General features: G+C 45.5%; 1 protein-coding gene across 1 annotated transcript in view; it reads right to left on the bottom strand.

The window, feature by feature from the left end:
• CDK10 (cyclin dependent kinase 10) overlaps positions 1 to 24,146 on the bottom strand; it is a 77,139-nt gene that overhangs the window by 15,755 nt on the left and 37,238 nt on the right. The window contains exons 4-9 of the mRNA XM_086945793.1: positions 10,181 to 10,283; positions 9,907 to 9,988; positions 8,470 to 8,537; positions 8,107 to 8,159; positions 4,102 to 4,171; positions 3,748 to 3,807 (exon numbers count right to left, since the gene is read on the bottom strand). Coding sequence (XP_086801919.1) covers positions 3,748 to 3,807; positions 4,102 to 4,171; positions 8,107 to 8,159; positions 8,470 to 8,537; positions 9,907 to 9,988; positions 10,181 to 10,283 — 436 coding nt within the window. The remainder of the gene's footprint in view (positions 1 to 3,747; positions 3,808 to 4,101; positions 4,172 to 8,106; positions 8,160 to 8,469; positions 8,538 to 9,906; positions 9,989 to 10,180; positions 10,284 to 24,146) is intronic.

Consider the following 24,146-nt stretch of genomic DNA (forward strand, 5'->3'; position numbering starts at 1 on the left):
GCCTCCCCATACCATCCCCCATTTTTTTTAGACACCCTCGATGAATATATACAGACTTTTACGCCATCATCGCCATGTCCATATCCTTGCACCATTGATTAAGAGTGGGGCTAACCCTGGATCCCCAGGGTTGTGCATTGTTTCGTTTTGCTATCATCATGCCTAAAGTTACCCAGTCCTGAGCAACCGTATTTAAATCTGTAGGTTCCCAAATGTTCAGTAGACAGCACCCCGGGTCTGGCAGTATGGTAACATGTGTGACCTGGGAGAGTGTTCGCAACACGGCCATCCAGTAGTATGCTATCCTTGGGCATAGCCAAATAGTATGTAGAATGTGCCTGTTTCTCCGCATTGCCGGAGAAAGAGCGGCGTGTCTGAATGATGTATCTTATGTAGGATTGTCCTAGTGTAGTATGTGCGGTGTAAGATTTTTAATTGCACTAATCTACGTCTTGATGGGATTGCAACCTCTCTGGGGGACGCAAGTGCCTCCTGCCAGTCAGCCTTATCAATGTCTCCCAACTCACGCTCCCACACGGCCTTCAATGTTACTGTGGTATCCGAACGATTATGAACTATTTTCCGGTAGGTCAGTGAGATTGCCTTTTTGTGTAAATGGTCCGTTAAAAGCCTATCCTCTAGTGGGGAGGATTCTTCGGGTCGTGTGTCCGGTGGTAGGAGGAACTGAAGCGCATGTCTGAACTGCATGTACCAAAATAGTTCTGTCTGCGCTAGGCCATAGGTGGCCTGTAAATGGGCAAAGGTAACCACTCCTCCCTTCTGCCACAAATCCCCAACTTTTGATATACCTATTAAATCCCAACTGTGAAAGCCCTTGGTATTGCCCAGCATCCCAAGTCGCTTTGTATCCCACAGCTGCATTGATTGCGTGACCACCCCTTCCCAGCCTAGTGTTTGTTGCGTCTCAAACCATATGCGTATTGTGTGTGACGTTGGACCGGTAATATTATGTTGTTTCTTTTTGTTGTATAGCGCCCCCATGCTCCCTGACAGGCCTAGAAGGTGTCTATCTAACCTGAATGCTGGATCCTCTTGGGGGACATGGAGCCATTGGTTAATAGCCACCAGCTGGGAAGCCCAATAGTATACTTTGATGTCTGGAAGGGCGATCCCCTGGAGAGTTTGTGCAGAGCTATACGGGGTGCTTTCCCATCCCAAAGTAATGTTGTCACTTCCGCATTGATCGCTGCGAAATATGTAGAGGGGACAGGGAACGGTGTGTTCTGCAACGCGTATAGAAACCTGGGGAGTGCCATCATTTTAAAGAGATCCAAAAGGGGCAGCTTTTCCCAGTAGAGTCAAAGGTAGTGTGCGCCAGTGTTTGACATCTTTTTTTAATTTAGTCAGGGGTTGTGTCAAGTTTTTTTTCGGTGAAAAGTGCATGGTCATGTGTTACGAATATCCCAAGGTATTTAAATCCGTCCGTGACTATCTGGCGCGTGCACCCACGCGGAAGCCGCAGTGGGGGGCCATGTAGGGCATTGAGAAGCGATTTCACCCAGTAGATGGTGTATCCTGATACATGTCCATAGGCTGCACAGATATCCAAGAGGCAGTTGATGGATCGTGCTGGGGACGTTAAGTTTAATACAATATCATCCGCGTAAAGCGAAATACGATCCTCTCAATCGCAGCCCCCGTATCGTCAGTTCTTGCCTAATCCATGCAGCCAGGGGTGCAAGTACTATTGCAAATAGAAGTGGTGACAATGGACCACCTTGTCTAGTCCCTCTACCCAATGGGAATGTAGCCGATAGATGGCCGTATACTACTACCTGCGCAATTGGTCGTGCGTACAACAGTTTAATCCAGGTGCAGAATTTTTGAACAAATCCCATATGTTTAAGGACTGCGAAAAAGAAGGGCCACTCCACTAAGTCGAACGCCATTTGCGCATCCAGCGAGAGTATAGCCGCGTCCTCTGCTATAGTTGATCTACGCTCCAGCACGCATGCAGTCTTCTAAGATTAAGCGCAGTGTTACGGTGGGGCATAAATCCGGACTGATAAGGATGGATCACCACCGATAAGTGTGGTTGCAGCCTAGTTGGCAGCGTCTTGGCAAGTATTTTTGCCTTCGCATTGAGGAGGGAAATCGGTCTGTAGGATGTACACTCTTGTGCAGGCTTGTCGGGCTTATGTATTGCAACTATGGTAGCAAGACGTTGGTCTCTAGGCAGGGTCCCTTTGTCTAAGCTCTCTACATACACGGCCTAGCGGTGCGGTACGAGTTGGGAAGCGGCACGTTTATAAAATTTGACCGAAATCCCGTTGGGTTCTAACGCCTTCCCCTTGGGTAGCACTCTAATTGCTTGTGTAAGTTCCTCCGGTGTAATGTCCTCATCTAGGGCTGCTATGGCATCTGCACCAAGTGTAGGCATGCGAATATCGTGTAGGAATGCGAGGTTCTCTTCCACCGGTGCAGTGGCAATTGGTGTGTATATTGTTTGGTAATGATCCGCCAGAGCTTCGGTGATATGCTAGTGTAGTGACTAAGCCTCCGTCATTTAATCTTATCCGAGTTATCCAATTATTCGCTCTTTCTTTCTTTCTGAACCAGGTCAATAAATGGCCTGCTTTATCTACCTGCTCGTATATCATATGTTGTGTCTTGGTCAGCCTACAAGAGGTCTCTTCTCGCCGTGAATGCTCTATACTCCTGATGTGTCAGGTGTAGTCTGTGTGTCGTCTCTTCAGTAGTGTCTACAGCCTGGCCCACCTCCGCTAATGCGACCTATAATTCTAGTCTGTCAATGTGTTTTTGCCGTTCTCTCTTCTGTCCCGCCATCAGGGAGATGGCGTGCCCACGGTGTACTGTCTTATATGCCTCCCATAGGGTTTTGGAGTGTTGATTTTCTTCGAAATAGCATTTTGTCGCCTTAATGAGGTATTTGCTTATTTTACAATTCTTAAGATATCCTGGGCAGATTGGGAATAATCTTTGGTTTTTTGGGGTAAATGGTGTATATGCAACGAGGACTGGGGAGTGGTCCGATTATACCTCTGGGCACATGTCTAATCTCTGTCATGCCTAGCATCCCTGTGGCTAAGGTTAAAATTTAATTGAGCCTGGAAAGGCTCTTAGGTACCCCAGAATGGAATTTATATAGTCGTTCCTCCGGCTATCTGGTCCTCCACACATCTCTTGCAGTCTTTGGGTAGGTCCAACTAGGGTTTCTAGGGGGCTGCCGGTCTATAGCTGCATTCATGGTGGCATTGAAGTCACCACCAATAATTAATTCTACACAGGGAAGTGTGAGTAGGAAGTTCCCTAGGTCTGAAAAGGCAGTCTGATATAGCGTTGGAGGTATGTATACTGACACAATATTGTATAGCCTACCATCCCATTGGCATGTGATTGCTGCAAACCTACCCTGATCATTTCACCAGCACCCAATATGTGAGCATAGTCGCACAAGCCCTCCTTACCCCTTAGAGGAACTAACATGCGCACTGCTAACCTAGAGTGTTCTGAAGCAACTGGTCTGGTGTGTGTATGCTTTTGCTTGGCCTACAGACCATTCTGCTTCTACTTTTGGAAAGTATCAGGCTTCAGATGCAATTGTGGAGATGGGAACAGCCCACAATAAAAAAATACAGGTGTTGCCTGATGCTTAATTTACTGCCAGGCTATCCACTTCCTATCACCCTAGTCCTCTGCAAAGCCTCCAGTTAAAATTCCAACCCCTCGCTGAATATACATCCCAGGTGGATCAGCATGTCTTACCACATGTCGATTGCGGTAGTCTGAGTTGTGGTTCCAAAAAGCAATTCAGGTGCCCGGTACCTGCCAAAAAAGTAACAAGAAAGACATGGTCTAAAAATCTGTGCATCTGAAAATCTGTGCATCTGTTCGCTAGCTGCCCAACTTCTCGCTCCTCTCTCCTTCGGCTTGCTCTAACTCCTCCCTTTGTCTCCTTAGCACATGTATCTCTACTGGAGCTAGCAATCCGCACAACACTCCGTTGCTAGCCAGCTATATTCATACTGCAGAAGACACTGAACTGTCTGCTGAATCACATGATATGTACAAGGGATCATGTGCTCTTGTTATGTGGTGGTTCACCACAATGAAACTTACCACAGAGTCACTACTTTCGGAGTCATCGGCTTTAAGGGAACTCCATATGCACGAGCCAACCCAAAGTCCGCTGCGGAAACACAAAAAAAGCAATGTAATACAAGAATATACTCAAAAAGTGTCTGTTGTTAAAATACATGCAGAAAACCTCTCTGTGCGGCCCCTACTATTGCAGGGGGGAGGGGGAGTAAAATACAACAATCTAACTTACTTCTGGGTTCAGAGATTGAAAACTTAAATGGTCAAACCTATGAAGATATTTAGAGACCCAGTCATGTTGTCAATGACTTCCTTTGTGTAGTCACTCATCATCCTTGCAGTCAGTTACCCATCCACTCATCCTTGTATTCACCCACTTATCTATCCATAATACCACATACAAAAACTCACCAACCAATACAATACAATACCACACACACACACAAACCAACTAATCAATGAAGGATTACTTTCAGTAAATGGCCAAAACTATTGGCATTGCTGCCAGTGAGCTGTCGGTAGTCTGTGAGTGTGCTGTTAGTGGTGACACTGGTACACTCTAGATAGTGCTTTATTGGTAAAAATAAATGCCAGGGCCCTTGTCAGGAGGCCACTGCAGATTGCACCACCATTGCCGCTGGCAGCCCTGCCAATTACAGTACCAACACAACAACTAAACATCACACTCTGACTCTGGTTGGAACGTGGAGGCCACTTTTTGCTCATAGATACAGAGTGAACAGTACATAGGACCCTGTTGTTGCAAGGCATGACGGAGGCTGCATAGACTTTTAACAAGATTCTTTTATTAATAGGAAACCAAGGAAGACCCCTCAAAACCGAAGAAATATGGGTGCATCTAGTAAGGCACAGTATAATGCCTGCTGTAAGATGTTGTACTATCTATAACCTAGCTAACTGGTACTTTAGCAACCATAAAATAAGGCACTGAAGGAGTCCATGGCTTGGACAACTGGTTTTCTGATGGTAAAACGTGATAATTATTTGAGAGGTGCAAGGGTGCGGCAGGTTTTTAGGGTGTTTTGCTTTACCACCACAAGGGCTAAAACAGCTCCACTAGTATTGTGCTGAGACCATGGCTGAAGACACACCGTGTACTTGTTTATCAATGGGCAAGTCTTGCTCTTGGAGCAATCTTTTTTAAGGGGAGTCCTCTAGTTCCGCTTGTGAGCCTAAATAGTCAGCTTTCCGTAGTGAGGTTGTCAAAAGATTGGATGGGACTTTGATAACACCGGCTGTCCACTTACTTACTTTCAGAAAAACCCTGGCCAGTGACCACTGGCACGCGTCCCCATCTACCAGCCTTCCTGCACGAATCACGGATACTCCTACCCCCAGATCATATGAACAACTCTCGGTTTTACTGCGCTCACCAATTACCAGTTACACTAGGGAACGATTCTCAAACCTGTATCCTTGGATACTTAAACCTCATAGAAACTCACACTTGGCTCCAGGGCTTTGCCCCAGCCTAATGTGAACACATCCACCGCCATTTCAAGCAGGTGCTTTCCCTGGCTTCAGCTGTTCCATAATGCCCAAAACATATGATACTCTAGATCCCTAGCATACACATATACAGTGGGCACCTTCAGCAAAATGCCCTTCACGTCAGGTCACAAATGCGACTAAGCTTGACATGAGAGGCTGGTTGACCACGAGGCAGGATCACCATACCGAGCATGTGCTGAAGAATATGCATGTAGTCGCACGTGAAGTGAAGCATGCTTACTTGTGCGAGATGAACCAGGAATAGATAGCATAGACCCCAACCACTGCTATCATCTCTCACTTGAATGGAGGGAGTAGGCTCTGCGTGAAGCCCAGCAGCAGATTTTCTCTAAGAAATCTTGGTTTACTTGCCTTCAACTGTGTCAAAGGGAACCTTTTACCTCTGGTGTCTTGAATCATCTTATTATTGCATCCACACTGAGCACCAGGTACACCCCTTTAGCACTGGACCCTTAGGGAAATGAGGCAGAGCATTCAAAGGCTTTGTCAGGGGACTGATGTGGGTTAGAAACTCAGAACTCTGCAATTCACACAATACTTTATAAATCAATATCCGGACAGTGGTTTTACTTTTAAAAAACGAAAAGTACTTCAATTTACAAACAAATTAAATCTAAAATTACAAACGTACAAAAATAAACCAGACCATTCTCCCCCTCCTGAACTAAAGATCTTTGCACAGAGTTCTCTCAGTACTCAACAATGCAAAGCCTTTTACTGGGGTGTTTGCAGAAATCTCAAATAAAAACCCCTTCCTATTGCATTTGTCAGAGGCCACAATGTAAGAGCCCTCATACGGTATACATCAGAGAGTTCACAATGTAATGCGTATTCCTACTATATTTTTCACTGGGTTACATCAGGCATTGCTGTTTCCTTACTTGACGAATGGTCTCCATTAACACAGTTTCTGTCAGTTACGAGCGATGGAACAACTATATAGGTGGGCTACCATAACTACTGTCCAATCAAATGCCCATAAAGTTAAAGTCGATGACCAACAAAGGGGCAAGGCCACAGCCCCCTTAACTAAACTGCAAATTATTTTTTGTTTGTGATTACCTGAGATCTTAAACAGCTTCTCTAGCCACACCCAATAAAAACACTCTACCAAAGCTATATTTAAAACTACACAAACTGACTGCGGCTGAGCTAGTGAAGCAGATTTGTTAAAATATGGCCACACATTTGCGAAAAGCAAAATGTCTTTTCATTTTCAGGTCACATTTTACAACTATTTCCTGTGGGCTGAGGGAGGACCAAGGTTACGCTGAAAGTGCAGATGCTGTGCTTGCAGCAATAGTATCACTGATTACATAAGTTACGAAGATATTGCTGTGAGACTTACGGTGGGCAGACTCCGGCTCCTTTCAACAACTTCTTTCATGAGGAAGGTGGGGGCCGGAATGATGTGTATTGGCCCTAAATGGCTTGTATATGTCAAAGCATCAAAGTACATTTCTATCACTAAGCTTTGAGGACAAATACATTTGGCACTGCACAAGCCTTACACCATATTAGAATGGGGAAGGGCAGAAGACGCAAATAACACCACGTTCCTTCCCAATATGCGAGATCTGCGACTGTCCCAGCCCTGTCTGCACCCCCTAGGCCAGGCCACATTTTGTTCTATGACCACTTGCAGATCCAAACATCAAAGTGTGCGCACTGCACATTCTGGGCATGTGCAAATTAGTTAGTGAATCAGTGCTTTCTCGTTCTTTGGTTACCATGTGTGCAAACAGATTTTTAGAACTAGGTCCTTGGAGTCTACCATCCAATGCAAATAAGTGATAAAGGTCTGTAAAGTGCAGTGAACGAGTAGCATAAAGGTTATAGTAAACCTGCTACTCCTAATATCCCAGCCTTCCGCAATGAACAATTTAGAGGTCAGAAGAAAGTACACATTGTTTTGGTCTAAGGCATTATACTGAGCAGCCCATTGTGAACATGTAGGTGAAGGATGGCCCAGGCCAGGCAGGACACTGAAATAACCTTACAATAAACGTCTTTCCACCACTATGAAGAAACATCCTCACACTGGTCTCTCCAGCAGAGAACTCCTAACATGCTTCACCGGGTGTAGCAGGAGAGCCTAACCTCCAGTGCCAGTCGCCTCTGAGGTTGGGTCACAGTCTAGCGGCTTAGTATGTCTTCCAGTTTGTCGCGTGGCTTTCTGTCAGAGCATCTGACCACAGCTGTGACCATTAAGCTTCTGCAGCCAGTACACTTGCTAAACCACCTCCACAAAAGCCCACCTATTGCTCTGTATCTACCAAAAGCATATGTCATCAAAGCTTGGGAGAAAACAAAGTGTCAGCAACAAACATGGTTAGTGGAAAGCTGAGAGATATGGGGACCAGGCCAAGATCGGAGCATGCACTCACATAACAACAAAACTGGAGTCTCGCACATGGTCACACAACACAAACAGTGCAATTGCAAGAGAAATGACCACATGGGCATTTAATCCAGAGGGATCTTTGAACTCACCGATCTTTACGCAGCCTTTGTCCGTCATCAGCAAGTTGGACACCTTCAGATCTCTGGTTGTGAAAACACAGGAACAGTTTAAACATCGAGCATGAGAAAGCATGAGGCACAAAGAGACAAACAGAGGACAGACTGAATGATACGGTCTTCTGAGGCCTGCCCGCTACCTCCACATAAAATGTTCTTATATTGGTACCTTCCCTGGCTAACTCATGCATTTTACATCCTGGAAGTTAGAGATCTTCACTTTACCTCTACCCAAGCCTAATTTATAATGTTTCTGTCTCCCCCTGAGTGCAATGTATTAATATATCTCTGTGATGTTACAAACTATGGACAGAAATGAATCCCAACCTCCCTTACCTGTGCACAATGAAGTTTTCATGGAGGTACTGTAGTCCCCTTAAAAGCTGCAAGATGATGCACTTGACCTGAGAGAATTTAACACAATGCATTATCAGCTCCATAGTCGGAGACAGTCGTCATGAAAAGACACAGTGATCCAAGTACACGGCCATCAAACTACTGTTAGTCAGTGACTTAAATGTTCCTAAAAACCAGAAAACATGCATGCCCAAACTGTTGAACAATGAGTGGATTTCCCTAAAAACAGTATTGGCAGTGTGAGAGATTGGTGGCTTTACTCTTTGTGGGAAAACGAGACTTCAAGACGAACTAACAGACTCGCTCAGTTATTGGTGGAGCAGAGATGAAAGAGACTCTGCATACGTACGCCAATTTGTGCATGGCTACCATGGATCTAACCTGCTTGTTTATGGGTCATCCTGAGAAACTTGGATCCTGCAGCTGTACACTCTGCTACCTATTCACCTCTTCTCAAAGCAGGAAAGGCGTTAGCATCTCTTGTTTACCTTGAAAGGAATGTCTGCCATATATTGATCTATCCTGCAGCACCTGTCAATTTACCATTGAATACTGCTCTACACAACCGAGGTCCTGGATGAGGGATTTTTCTCAACGGAGACTAAACTGAGACCACTATGAAACTAAAGCCCATCTATATCCTTTTGATTCCATTCAACTCACTGGAAAGAGTATACATGACTGGCTGAAAGACAGAAACTAGGCCTTCTAGGACATGGAGGTACACCACAATAATAAGCCAGATGCGGGAAAGTTTGAATGCGCTACTGACTCCCCCACACTGCTTCAAGACATGCATGATTAACTGCAGCACCAATGGACACAACTTAAAGCACTGTTCTGTAGCTCCTAGAGGACACCAATCGTTTGCCACATAGGGCTCGGTTCATCTACGCATCTGTTGAACCACTAATACAATACCTGCTCAGCAACAAATCTGACAAGGATGAGCATTAGGAGACCACATAAGTGGAATTAATTTACCATACGCAGAGTTTCCATGTAAGGCACCTTTTATGTCAAAATGGTACATCTTAACGTACAATAAAAAAATTAGTTGCTTCAACAATGAGCCTCTGCCAACAGATGGTTAAGCATAGGCAATGTATCTATAATTTGGAAGAGTTCATCTATTATAGATTCAAATGCTGTGCACAATTCGACATATATATGGATAGCTTACACATAACATATGTAAAAAGTGGGCACTGATCACAGGTGTAGGAACAATGCCTAATTATGACATCTGGATTCTGGTAGAAAATGATGACAGGTTTTTGTAAAATTGTTGGTTTTCTCTGTAAACCTTTCTCTATCTGTAGCAATGTGAATGTAGGTTATTGTGCTGTAATTAGGCACCATATAAATAATAAACCTAAACCAAAGTGTTCATCAACCTGATTCGCATTATCATACCTGAGCCTCCGAAAAGGGCGTCTGCATGTTTTCCAGCAGGCTGGCAAGGTCCTGTTCGCAGTAACCCATCACTAGGAAAATACTGAAATAGATAAAAATCAGAAAACATCTGCCCTCGCTGCAGATTCACTTGCTGAAGAGCACCAGCGGAAATGGGTAACCTATCATGTTGTGTAGAAAGACTCTTTAAAGAACAGAGCAGGACATAAAAAAAGCCATGTTTAACATAAAAGTATTGCAAATGACCAAAGTGTGATTCTGGGACATAGCTTACCTTTCCAGGTGATTTCCCACAACGACTTCCTTCAGCTCCACTATATTAGGGTGTCGGAGTTTCAAAAGGAGGGTGATTTCACGCAGACTACTGATGGGAATTCCTGCACACAGATAGAGAGTGAAACTAAGTGAGACCAGGCAAGGACCTGGAAAATGAGGGGCAACGTTAAAACAAGGGGTATAGGGTGAGGTATTGGTGCAGGCTTGGGGACAAGAAGGGAAATTTTAAGAAACCAAGCAGAAGCTAAATTTGTTTCTCATCTGTGAGAAGCGGGACTTCAGATTCTGATCTGTTTTCCATAACACTTCAGGGATTTTAAGATTTCTCTACATTGCAGTTTTCATAAAGTAACTACAGTTCTTTGCATCTGAAAAATACTCCTCCCATTTTGCATGCAGATTATTACCTGGTTGGTGTACTCTAGTTGTCAGAAGGCACTTAGATCGCTTTACCTCAGTGGCAGGTAACGTTCTAACAGCTAAGACAGCCAAAGCTATTAACGCACCAACCTTTGCACACAGAAATGTTCAAATGGGTACCCAAGATAAAGCAGCAGTTCTATCATTTGAAGGGAAACTTTATTTTATCTATCTACCAATGAGGTAATAGAGAAGCGCACAAAGTGATATGGCGCTGATAAAGCATCTAAATGCAATATTATCTGTACCTGCAAGACAATGTTCCATTTAGCTTTAAAAGCCAGACATCAGTTTAAAACTAAGCAACAAGTATTTAACAAGAAGAATATGCTTTTTTTACAGTCAAAGGGATCGCTTATTCTCTCACAACCCCAGACTTCTCCAAAAAGCTTGGCTTACTCCTATTGGGGGTGCAAGCTGCTTTTGTAGTTATCTTGGATCATGCCAGCAGGAGGAAGGCCCTTTTACAAATACTGGGCGCACATTATTCAAGCCCAGTCATAATCCCTATTATCAAACAAGAGTATGATTTAAAACACCTTCAATGTCCACTACTTTCCCTCCAAGGTTGCAAGAAGTCAACCGGAGACTAAAGCTAAATAAAATAAGATTCTCTCTGATTATCAAGCGGGCTTCAGGGCAGGCACTTGGACAATAGAGCAGGCCTTCAGATTATTGCTAATTTATTGGAAGGAGGTTATTATAGGCAAAGGCAGTCTTTATTTGGCGTTTATCGATCTAAAGACTGCCTTTGACCTCGTGCCTAGAAAATGCCTTTGGGAGGTGTTGTCCGACATGGGGTTGCTTTCCAATATTTTGTCAATTCTAGTGAGGCTTCATGAAGGAAATTTTGCGCAAGTGAGGTGGGGCTCAGAGGGCCAGAAAACCAATAGAATTCCTGTGGAGAGAGGGGTCCGCCAGGGATGTGTTCTTGCTCCCACACTTTTTTCATTATATATAAATGGTGTGGTAAAGCATCTGCTAGAAAAACCATCAGATGCCCCATCCCTGGCGGGGGAGCGAATCCCCACCCTCTTATTCGCCGACGATACGCTTATAATATCTAAGACCCCAGTGGGCCTCCAAAGCCTCCTAGATAATTTCCAGGCTTTCTGTATTCAACGAGGCCTAGTAATAAATACAGATAAAACAAAGTATTTGGTGCTGAACCCCCCAAAAAAACGTGGGCGACCTCCCGTACTAAACCATATATCCCTGGAAAGGGTTACTGTATTTGATTACCTAGGTATCTGTATCTCCGATACCATGCAGTGGACCCCACATCTTTGTAAAATGTTGTTAAGCCATAAGAGGGTTACTGGGGCGCTCCTCAAAGAACAGCGCTCCTCCTCGATTAGACCGATTGCTCCCGTCATTGACATTTATAAAGCGAAGGGGGTCAGTTCTGCCCTCTATGGGGCAGAGTTGGGGAGTATTTCTAACATAGACCAACTGACAAGGTCTGAAAATAAATTCTTAAGGGACCTCATGTCACTCCCGCAGAGTACCCCTATGTTACCTCTGATTCTTGACTTGGGATGTCATTTTATTAATGATCTGGCTAAAGTCCCGCCATTGCTCTTATGGGCCCGGTTGTGGCGAGTGCCAGAACTTGCCAATTATGCGAAGGGGTCAGCTGAAGTAATGTCAATGGCGGGTTGGCATGAAATAAAATGGCAAAAAAATTTAACATTTCTACTGGGCGAGTTAGGCCTTAAAGAAGCCTGGGATAGTAGATCCTCTCCTCCGAAGGCAACTCTAAAGACCCTTTACTGGAAATGGGTCGCCTCTAGAATCAATGTCGATTCAACTCTTCGAAGGTTAACGGAAAATTTTCTAAGGCATAAGGATGTGCCATTTTGGGAACCCTACCTGGATATTGTCTGGAAATCTGCTGATAGGGCATTGTACTTTAGATTTAGGGTCAGGGCTCTTCCAGTGCGCGTTTTAAATGCTCGCTGGAAACCCCCGTCCCAAACAACACCCTTTTGCCCTATTTGTCAAACCAGAATGGAATCTGTGGCCCACATTTTATTTGCCTGCCCGGCATACGTGCAGCCGAGGAAAAGGTGGCTTAAACCTATATGTCGTACGCTGGGCACTAGACAATCCAATGAGGCACTTCACATTTTAATGTCAGATACACGGACATTGTATGTCTGCGGCCTTTCAAAGTTTTTATCATGGGCAGGTCCATCAGAGCAAAAAGGCTTATAAAGAATGTTTAATTTGTATTTTAAAGAACATGGTTTAATTACGATTTTTAAACTGTCAAATTTGGTGTAAATTATATTTTCTATTTATGTGTAAATGTGTTTTATAAAACGTGATGCTTTTATGATATGTTTTATTGAAATAAAGCCTTGAATTGAATTGAATTGAACCCGAGACCCGACAGAAAAAAAACGTGAAGACCAGCTAACCACCTCCCTCAGCAAAACCCCACCACCAACATCCACGGATGCCAACGCCTAAGCACGCACAACTTAGTGCGGCTCGAATTCAATCTGACCCAACAAAAATATGAAGAGCTGGGCTCAATGAGTAAATACGTTTTCCTTGCACTTGCGGCAACTGAGAACACTCTGAAATTTACTATAAAAAGTATTTTTTTGGAACCAGATAACCCGTGGTCAAATAGCCTCTGTGCAGCCAAAGAAGCTCTGAAGCTTGCTGTGGAGAATTGGGACCCTGAGTTAATTAAGTATGCCGCCATTAAAAGCGCAATAAAAAAACAGGTTCGCCTCTGCTCGCGCTCCTCGGAATCTTTGGAAACAAGAGGCTTTCACGAGTCCTTAAAACTTCCATACACAGCACAGAACTCCAAACTCCACCTTACCCAGGCGGTGGGGAAAGAAGCGTTAAATAGGATTCTAGTGCTTAGATTACATCCACTTCACCTCAAAGAACTCTACCCTTTGAGCTCACCCTGGATAAGGCACTCGGAGTGTCGGCTTTATAAATATAAACACGAGAGCCTCGCACACATTTTATTTTGTTGTCCGGCGTTGTCCCCTGAGTGTAACCTTTACCTAAAGCCAATTTTACTCACACACGGGATCAGATCTATAAAAGGAGGCCGTATACCACCTATTCACAATGGAAACAGTGAAAGACATGGCTACGTTCAGCAAATTCATCGAACAGTCACGCCGGAAATTGATGACCTCCCATAGCTAAACCACTGGCCCCGATTGTGAATTCTCACACCATCGAGACTTACCCGCCCCGCTGAGTGAGACCAGGCAAAATTGACGGGCGAGCATAAATTGGTCTAATGAACTTTAGATTTTAATTATGCTTTCTTTTACTCTTTTTATAACAATGTTTTCTTGTTGCCTGTTGTCGTATTTTAATGGTTTTGAGTAAACACAAATAAAATTTTATTCATTCACTGGCTCCCCTCAGGCAAGCCGCCCTCAAAGAAAGTAGCTGGCTCTCTCCCGCCCTCCAAGAGTCCAGGCGCATCTGCAGATGGCTTGAGAAAAGATGGAGGAGCAGCAACATCTTGGCAGACCAGAGAGCCTTCAAAACCTCTGTCACCGCACACCACCACCTCATCAGAACAACAAAGAAAACTGCCATACAGAAACGCATCAACCCACAGCAAACAACAGCAAAGAGCTCTTCACCGTGGTCAAAGAATTTGCGAAAACCCAGCATTGAGTCAGCAAGCATTACCCCTCCCAAGCTGTAATTCACTTGATCTGTGAAGCAGTACCCCTTCCAAGACCTCTGCGACAACCTCGTCTCCTTCTTCCACCGCAAGATCAAGAAGATCTATGACAGCTTCACAACCCAAGTCCCACCCACCCCACCTGCAACCAACGTACCCAATGGCTCCAGACCCCAGCAGACCCTGCCGAACTGCACCCTCCTTCGGATCCCTGCCCTCACCACATGTTCAACCTCAATCGCTCCCGTACTCTGCTGCACCATCAAATGCTCCATCAAGTCCTCCACCTTCCCTAAGTGGAAACACGCAGAGATTAACCCCCTGATGAAGAAACCCTCTGCCAATACAATGGACCTCAAGAACTACAGACCCATCTCTCTGCTCCCCTTCCCAGCCAAAGTCACGAGAAGGCCATCAACACCCAGTTCATCGAAACACGTACACAAAGTGAATGAGCAATAAAGGTGCCTTCAAATCTTATCTTGTTGCATTTGCTCACTTTCAGAGACAGAGGTCAAAAGTCAGTTTGTCTTCCTACATTTACTTTTCTTTCTGTGACTGAAGTTAGAGGATTTTGTAAAGTGAACTGTGTGACAATCGTGCTGAAACCAGTTCACGGATCAAGTGAATTACAGTTTGGTCGAGTAGATTTTTCAAGTTACTAGACCTTCAGGTCTAGTAACATTTATATGATTTTTTGAGCAATGGGCATGGCGTAGAGTTGAGTGGCGTAAAGTGAAATAGTAAACAGTGGGGTGGCATAAAGTGGAACAGCACACAGTGGAGTGGGAGTGAGTACAGTTAAGTACAGTGGAATAGCGTAGAGCAGTGTCAAAGTGTAGTGGCGTACAGTGGAATAGATTACAGTGGAGTGGCATACCGTGGAATAGCGTACAGTGGAGTTGTATAGAGTGGAGTGGTGCATTGTAAACTGCCATGCAGTGAAATAGCGTTGATATAATAGCAAACATAAATAGAGTGGAGTTGCGTAGATTGGTATAACGTACAGTGGAGTGGGATGCAGTGAAAATACCATAGAGGGGGTGATGTACAGTAAAGTGCCATAGAGTCGATTAGCGTAGAGTTGAGTGGCATAGAGTGTAGTTGCGTACAATGAAATAGCATATAGTGTCGTGGAGTGGGTGTCAGAGGAGTGGAATAGTGTACAGTGGAGTGGGGAAGAGTTGAGTGGCATAGTGTGTAGTGTGGTAGAGTTTTATAGGGTACAGTGGAGTAGGGAGGAGTACAGTGGAGTGACGTACAGTGTAGTGGCATGCATTACAGTGGCGTAGAATAGAGTAGAGTGGCACAGAGTGGAATGACAAGTATGGAGGTATGTACAGTGGAATAGCATAGAAAGGAGTAGCGCAAAAGTGAAGTTGCGCGCACTGGATTGGTATACCATGGAGTGGAGCAGCGAAGAGTGGAGTGGCGAAGAGTAGAGCAGCCTAGAGTGGAACAGCATAGAGCAGAGTGTTGTACAGTGGAGTAGTGGAGAGAGGATTGCAGCACAGTGTAGTGGCGTACTGTGGAGTGGCTTATTTTGGAGTATCATACAGTTGAGCAGAATACAGTGGAATAACGCAGAGTGGAGTGGTGTACTGTGCAGTGGCGTAAAGTGGAGTGGCATACAGCAGAGTGTTTTAGAGTGGACGGCAGAGTGGAGTGACGTACAGTAGAATTGACTGGAATGATGTACACTAGAGAGGTAAGCAGTGGAATATGTACACTGGAGTGGAGTAATGTACATTAGAGTGGTGTAGAGTGGAATGAGGCACTGTGTAGTGGCATACAGTGTAATAGCATAGACTGGAGTGGCATAGAGTGTAGTGGCGTAGAATGGAGTGTTGTATGATGGAATACCATAGAGTGGAGGATTGGAGTGTGGAGCATGTTACAGTGTAGTGGGGTACAGTGTAAGAGCATACTGTTGAGTGCTATAGAGTGAAGTGGAGTGGGGTAGAATGGAGTGTTGTAGAGTGAACTGGCATACAATGGAATAGCGTGAAGTGGCATACAGTGGAGTGGTGTAGAGAAGAATAACGGTTAGTGTTACTAGCTTACAGTGTAGTGAAGTAGACTGGAGTGGCGTAGAGTGGAATAGCGTAGAGAAGAGAGTCATACAGTGAAATACCATAAAGTGTCATATGGTAGGGTGAACTGGCATAAAGTGGAGTGGTGTAGAATGGATTGCTGTAGAGTTTAATAGTGTACAGTGGATTTTCGTGAAGTGGTGTACAGTGGAGTGGCATGGAGTGCTGTACTGTGCTGTGCACTGTGCGCTATTGAACACTGAAGGGGTGTAAATTGGAGTGGCCTAGAGTGGAAAAGCGTAGAGTGTAGTGTCGCAGAATAGAGTAGCGTACAGTGGAGCGGCATAGAGTGGAGGAGCATAGAGTGAAAGTGTCATAAAATGGATTGGCATAGCGTGCAATAACATACAATGTAGTGGTGTAGAGGGGAGTGGGGAACAGTGGACTGGCGTACTGTGGATTAGCATAGGGTGGAAAGGTGTACAGTGAAGTGATGTGGAGTGGTGTAGAGTGTAACAGCGTAAATTAGAGTGGTGTTGAGTCCAGTGGCATAGAGTGGTGTAGAGTGGCGTGTGGTAATTGAAACAATCATAGTTTGAAAGTTTGGGTATGGATGTAGATGTAATGTGGCAGGCAAATACATCATTAGGTTAAATTATCATTAAAAAACTCAGTTATGTATTTTGACGCGGTATACTGTGGAAGTTTGTATACCGTGGTACATGCGCATGATAAGGCAGTATATGATTGGCTAATGGGCATGTTTACCAAACGTAAAAAACGCAGCCATGTAGTTATCAGCACAGTTTGGCTACATTCTGCGTTTGACTGCGTTCCGGGTTAGGGTCTTTGTTAGTAATTGGGTTACCGATTGCCTGGGGTCTTAGCCCTGGTCAAGCAGCAACCACAATCCTAGTCAGGGTAAGAGGTAGCAAACCCTAAATTAACTTGTGCTCACCCTTGGGTAGCTTGGCACAGAACAGCCAGGCTTAACTTAGGGGCAGTGTGTAGAGTATTTGAGCAACACATCAAACAGTAAAACAGTGAAAACACCACTAAGAACGATTGCCCACCAGGTTAGACAAGCATTGGCAAAGCTAATAGGTCTTGGCATTGGTGGCTCTCCGAGCTATTGGTGTTGTCAATGGCATAGGCTGCATTGGAGCTCCAACAAACATTACATTTTCCTGTGCATTGCACTGTAGAAATAGGAACCGTTATTAAACCAACAGCAATCAACCACAGTAATCTAAAATTGGGATGATAGTTTACGATTCAGTAAGGTTCTTAAAAGTCCAATCCTTAAAGGTGCATGGCAACATGTCAAAGCAATAACCCCCAAGTCCCAAAGGTTATGAATTACGACCAAGACAAGGAATGTGTGGTCCAAATTGGGAGCCTTACTAAGAACATGCGAGTGGTCTTGCACCTGTCTGCCTCGCAAATTTCTTTTCCATATAATGAACCCCTTGTAGCCAGGGCCAATGGAATTATGTGGTGGGAAAGGCCAAATTATGCCTAGGGTTGAGTAAATTATGCAGCAAGAAAAGGCGAATAACGCAGCACATCTTTTAATAGTGTTCCATTGGGCAGTGGATGCACCTTATTTGTACCAGTTTAATACCCAAATATAGCAATAAGCAATAGAAAGGTTACCAGTGGTAACCAGTCAACCTTTGCAAAAGGCCTTTTACTGCACTGTAACACATGCCACTGCATTATTGGTAACTTCTGAACTGTTTGATTTAGAAACACATCTCTTTTAGTGTTCAATCTGCAGATTATGTAGTAGGTGATGGAGTCTGTGGCAAATCCGGCAAATCTATTGTTTAAAAAAAAAATCTTTATTATTTTCAGAAATAGAAAGGAACAGCGACAATATTCCAATACAGAATTGCACAACTCATGTATACTGTAGATTCAATTATTCATATCAAAAACAAGATATTTCTGTTACATGGATCCCTAGTGGATTTTCCATTTGCCTTTTCAGAATATTGACTGCCCTTTTAATACCCCAAATTAACTCCCCACCTCCCGCCCCTTACCGGTTCCTACTAGATCAAAGTTAAATGTCTGTCAGTATGTTTCTTTAGGTGTCCCCTCTTCCTGATGTTTGGTTTAAGTTGTCAGAGCCAGTACAGTGTTCCCTGTCCTGCGATCCACCTTCCCCAATCAGGTCCTGCTCTTTTATGTCATTCACCATTGCCCCCCACACCAACAACACCTCCGGGACTTTATCATCAGGCCTTAATTTCCACATATGCTCCTCCTCCGCCATCGCCCATTCTTTTAATTCTTTTCGTCATCTATCCACCTGCGGCCCTTGCGGTATCAGCAAGTCTATCACAATTCTTATCTTCACTATCGTGAGCCCCAGAATTAGAAACCGTCTACTCGTTTTTCGCTCAGGATTCTTGGGGATCATCGGCAAATCTATAGTTATGGGAAAATCGCAGCAGACATACAATCGCATAATTCCAGTGGTCCTGCTTATAGAAAGAACCTGTAAATTGATCTAACCAGTATGAATTCATACACCATAGAAAGACGATGGTGTGTTAAACAACAAGTGGCATTTCGAAAACACTTTTTCAGACATTCACAGAACTTTGTGACATCAGCCCAAATACTGCAAGACAACGTACTGTGAGTTTCAGCAGCAGTAGCGTTAGATGCATGATTACATATAATACACCCTCTGCACAACTGTGCCCATGGCTAAACTGGATCAAGTTACAAATGCAAAATGTGGTACTGCACAGCATCACACCCTGTGCAAAGAGTAACTGCACACCTTTCACTAGCTGAAAATGTTGCATACTTTCTAGTGGACCGGAAATTAGAGGCACACGCAGCTGCAAACCTTATTGGACTAGCATGAAGTATAAATTAGCACCAAGTTTAAAGGGCATACTGGCACTAACACAGGGTCAAAACATAACACCCTTAGTAAAAAATTATGGAAACAGCAATGATTTTGAGATTCTTAATTAGATGTTTGCCAGTGGTCAATTGTTTCCATATCCAAGACCAGTACCAAGACTAGAACATGTAAAGCGTGGAATGGAAAGATGCAGGAGACCTTTGATTAATAAAAAGGGCCAGAGGGCACATCATACAATTTAAACCACATACACTTGGGACTGCATGAAAGGCCCAGAAGAACGGGCAAATAGTATCCGTGCTGAATGAAATGAAGCCCACCATGTGGCCTTTAGACCCAGTTGAATTTCTACGTGCACTGGCACGGTTGCAAAACATCTCGAAAGAGATGATGGATTCTAGACAGTGTTCAGTCAACTCCCACCTCTAACTATCAAGTTAGTGTAGCATTTTAGTTTTGTAAGAGCTGTAACGATTATCGACTTTAACAGTGCCTAGCGTTTTGAATTCAGAAGGAGGGGACGTCGAGTAGGCTTTAACAAGTCTAACTTGCAACCTGCTAAGTAACTCATCAGGCTACCCTACCACGTTGTACAGACAAAACTGTACACCGTTATTACTTTAGGATATTAAATAGAGACAGCATTACAATCTTAGAATTGCAAGTTACCTGTCCCAAAATGCACGACCACCTAGGGCTACTCAGTGACAAACCAAGACCTACTAAGGGGTATTAAATGCAGCCCTTTTACACAGTATTGCCTGTGTTGACTATGTTGATTTCTGCTCTTCGGTGCTAATTCTGGAACACAAGAAAACTTGCCTCCCTCTGTGTTCAGAAAATCCCGATCTAAAGGGGGTGCCCAGAATAGACATGGGGAGGATGGTGTAGGGGGGAGGAAAGAGGACTAACAGGAAGGTGGAGAACTGATAAACCAGGGAGAGGGAGTTACAACAAGTAGAATGGCCTTGATAGATGAGGTGGAGAAGAGAAGGGGGGGGAGCGGTGGCCTTTCGCTACAATCTTAAGGCTAACATATTCACCATTCCCGATGTTCATCAAGTTATCAGGTTAAATAGATCACAAGGCGCCTCTCCTTTCTCTCCTGGAACCCCAGTCTCTTTCTGTCACTGCAAGTGATCACTAAATAATTACCGAGACAAAGGAGTGAGCATAGCTCTCTCAGCAAAGCACTTCTCAATTTGCATCTGAATACAACAAGAGAGAAGTAATGTGGCAGGAGGGGTGAGGGACTGAAATGCCTAATGCGGTCCATGCAGAAAAGAGCTGTAATGAAAATTTAAAGGAGAAAGGCTCTTCCCATGCCTACAAAAACCATGCCTACTGTAACAAATTAAATGATGGCGAATCCAAACAAAATGCCAAACCAAAACAAAATTTCAAATGCAATCAGTACGTACGCAACGGTTGAACTCCCTTTATGAATGCATACAGGATCGAGTGAACAGACAGTGCGGACTAATTTAAAGAAAAAAGAGAGCGGCGACCAAACAATAAATAAACAAAAGAGTAGAGGGACATGTAACAGGCAGTAGCCATGCAAGTGAACAACACACCCAAAGGCGGGACAAATAGCAATGTTTCACCAATGAAAAGAAAGGAATTTAGAAAGACACATGAAAGAACCAATGTAAAGCCGTGGGTGGGATGAAAGCCCATGATGTAGGTACAGCATGTCCCTGCTCGGGACAGCGCATGTGCAACGTCTTCGAGCCGAGACCTAACAATAGCTCTGATTTTAATGAATAAACAGGACCAAAATGACAAAATCCAATTATTAGAAAAGGAGACAATGATTTTTAAAGCTTATAGTGAAAAATAGCACTTAAATGCACAAAGCGCTATAGGGGAAATCTGGTTGTGACGGACAGGGACAGTCATAAGTCTGGGCCAAATGCGATGAAGTAGTTAGGCCCGCTGAACAACATACCTTAATCCTGGGTGCAGAGCATTGTGTACATCTGCGTCGAAGATGGGTTGCAGCGCAGAGGCGATACAACGGTTTGGAGATGCAGCGCGGCTGCTGTGTACTGTCCTGTTGCATTGACATCGAGGGTCTTGTCGACAGGGCTTGTAATGCAAAGAGAGGGGGCGGGGGGACATACCGAAGGTGATGTGTCGGTCCCTAGATGCAAGAGGCAGCAGAGATGCGAGTCTTTTGCCAAAGGTCCAATCCACGCAGTAGCGTCAATGTGTCAGTTCTGTTAGGGGTTCTGCTCAGGATGGGTCACTTAGCAGAAAAGAGGTGTCAGTTCCTCTGGCAAGCACCTTAGGCCCACTTCCAAGGGTCTAGGACTGGGGTGGCCCAACTTGGCAGCATAGACTCACAGATGGCAGAGGCCAGATGCAGGGGTTGGAAGCCTATTATGTTCCGAGGCTTCAGATCAGGAGACCAGCCAGCTAGCTCTTGGAGTCACTCTGGGGTTAAGAAACGCAGGTCCATTCCTCACTTAAGCAAGAAGGCTGCAGGCAGCAGATCAGCACAAGAAAGCAGGAGTCCAACAGATTGCAGTCCAGCAGAGTGGCTGTACTTCAGAAGCTCAGCAGTCCTTCTTCCTGGCAGAGTATCTGCAGGTCCAGATTTGTGGTGGTGCCTGAGGTCCAGTACTTATACCCAGTGGTGCCTTTGAAGTGGGGGAGACTTCAAAGACATGTCTTTGAAGTGCACAGACTCAGCCTCTAGACTCACTACAAGGGGGTATGCAGCCCTTATGTGTGAACAGGACACAGTCTATTCATGGTGTAAGTGAGGCTGCGCCCCGCTCCTCCCTCCCATCCTGCCAGAGATTACCTACTGAGACACACCTAAGCTCCCATTGTGTGTGGCTGCCTAGGAGTAATGCACAAAACCCAACTGCCAAACACACCCAGTCATATGATTAGGCAAGCTACAGGCACCAACTGGCTAAAGCAAGAAAATACAAACTTTCTAAAAAGTGACATTGTCGGAACTGTAATTTAAAATCAGACTTCACACTAAATTAGAATTTTAAGTTAGGATTTTTGAGATACCAAACACAAATTGATTTTATCTTCTCATTTGAAACAATACACTCATCAAGGGTAATAAAATAATCCCAATGTTATCCTGTGGGAGATATTGGCCTTGCAATAGTGAAAAACAAGTGATCAGCTTTTCACTACCAGGTCATGTAAAACTTAACATGTCCTGCCTTTTAAATACATTACACCCTGTCCTCTGGGGTGCCTGGGCTTACCTTGGGCGTGAAGGATATGTAGAAAAAGGGAAGTTTTGGGTGTGGCAAATAGTTTCTGTTGACAGGTCGAAATGGCAGTGTAAACTGCACGCACAAGCTCTGCAGTGGGAGGCCTAAGATATGGTTTGAGGGCTACTTAATTGGGTGGCACAAGCAGTGCTGCAGGTCCCCCAGTAGCATTAAATATACAGGCCCTGGGCACATGTAGTGCAATTTACATGGGGCTTATGTGTAAACTAAACATGCCAATTGGGTATGAGCCAATACCATGTTATGGGGAGAGAGCACAGGCACTTTAGCACTGGTTATCAGTGGCAACGTGTGTAGAATTCTAATACCAGCAAAAGCGAGGTCGGAGAAGTGGAGGAGGAAGGCAATAGTTTGGGTTGGAAGACTACCCTAAGGCTGTCAAGTCTAACAGTTTTAGATACAGGTAAATGGTAGGTTTTATTGTTGTATTCTACCTATTACCACTGTGTTAAAGTATTAATAGGTGGAGAAATAGATTTATAATTTTCTATATATTTTTACTACAGTTTAGGGAGAACTGCTTATATATTTTTTTAATCTAAGTAGCGCCGTAATTGGTAGGTATTATGGGGGCGTGGCTAAGCACGCAATGGCGGAGGACGTGCTCGGGTAGAGCTCCGTGAAAAGCTCCCCTTCCCCGAGCCAATTATCCGCCAAATTACATCGAGGCCGCCAGAAATTGCAGGCGGACACCCGCGGAGGTCATCTCACAGCCTGGCCGACTTTTGACCCGAGGCTCCGTCGGGCCGGACCCCGGCCTGTCCTACGACCCTCCCGGCCGGCAGTGCAGTCACGAGAGACCGGGGCTTAGGCCCAGCGTAAAGGCCCCGGCCCACACTCCTCGAGGGCCGCCAGCGGACTGCCGCCACACTAGGAACGACCACCGGGGGTTCGGCGGAGGCCAGCCTCGCTACCACTGCCCCGACCAGCGGACCACGACAGCCCAGCGTCCACGCTGCAGCCCTGTGCGGCTGCTACCGGCGAGCCTGAAGCAACCTAGGAGCGCGACCTGACCCGGTGAGGAGGGGGAGAGTCGGGCGGCCCCCGGGGCGCCGCACAACACCAGGCGCTACCCGGGGAGTCACGGACTCACAGGCAAGCACGGAGGGACTGGGGCGGAGAGGCCGCCCACAACTCGCCACCGCGCCCGGCCCACACTCCCCGAGGGCCGCCAGCAACCTGCTACCGCTCAGAGGGCGACCGCCAGGGGCTCGGCGGGGGCACAGCCCTGTCGCCACTGCCCAGACCAGAAGACGACGAGGGCCCAGCACCCACGCCGCAAGTCCGGTAACACTGCCACCGGCGTGCCTGAGACGACCGAGGAGCGCGAACCGATCCGGTGAGGAGGGGGAGAGTCGGGCGACCCCTGGGGCGCCGCACAGCACCGGGCGCCACCCGGGGAGTCACGGACACGGGTGCAGATGCGGAGGGACTGGGGCGGAGAGGCCACCCACATCTCGCCACCACGGGCCGATGCCACCGGTCAGGCCTGCGATCAATGGATGGTGGCACAGCTGACATCCCCGCAGTGAAGACACCTGAAGAGACATTTGCGGACTCCCCCCCCCCCCTCCGCACAGGCACGCGTGCAGGGAGGAAAGAAGGCCAGGAGGGAGTGACCGACCTCACACGAGACACCCGGACCCTTGGGACACCCGCTACACTAGGGGCTGCGTGGC

Source organism: Lissotriton vulgaris, chromosome 12, assembly GCF_964263255.1.
Source record: "Lissotriton vulgaris chromosome 12, aLisVul1.2, whole genome shotgun sequence".
Classification (NCBI taxonomy): domain Eukaryota; kingdom Metazoa; phylum Chordata; class Amphibia; order Caudata; family Salamandridae; genus Lissotriton; species Lissotriton vulgaris.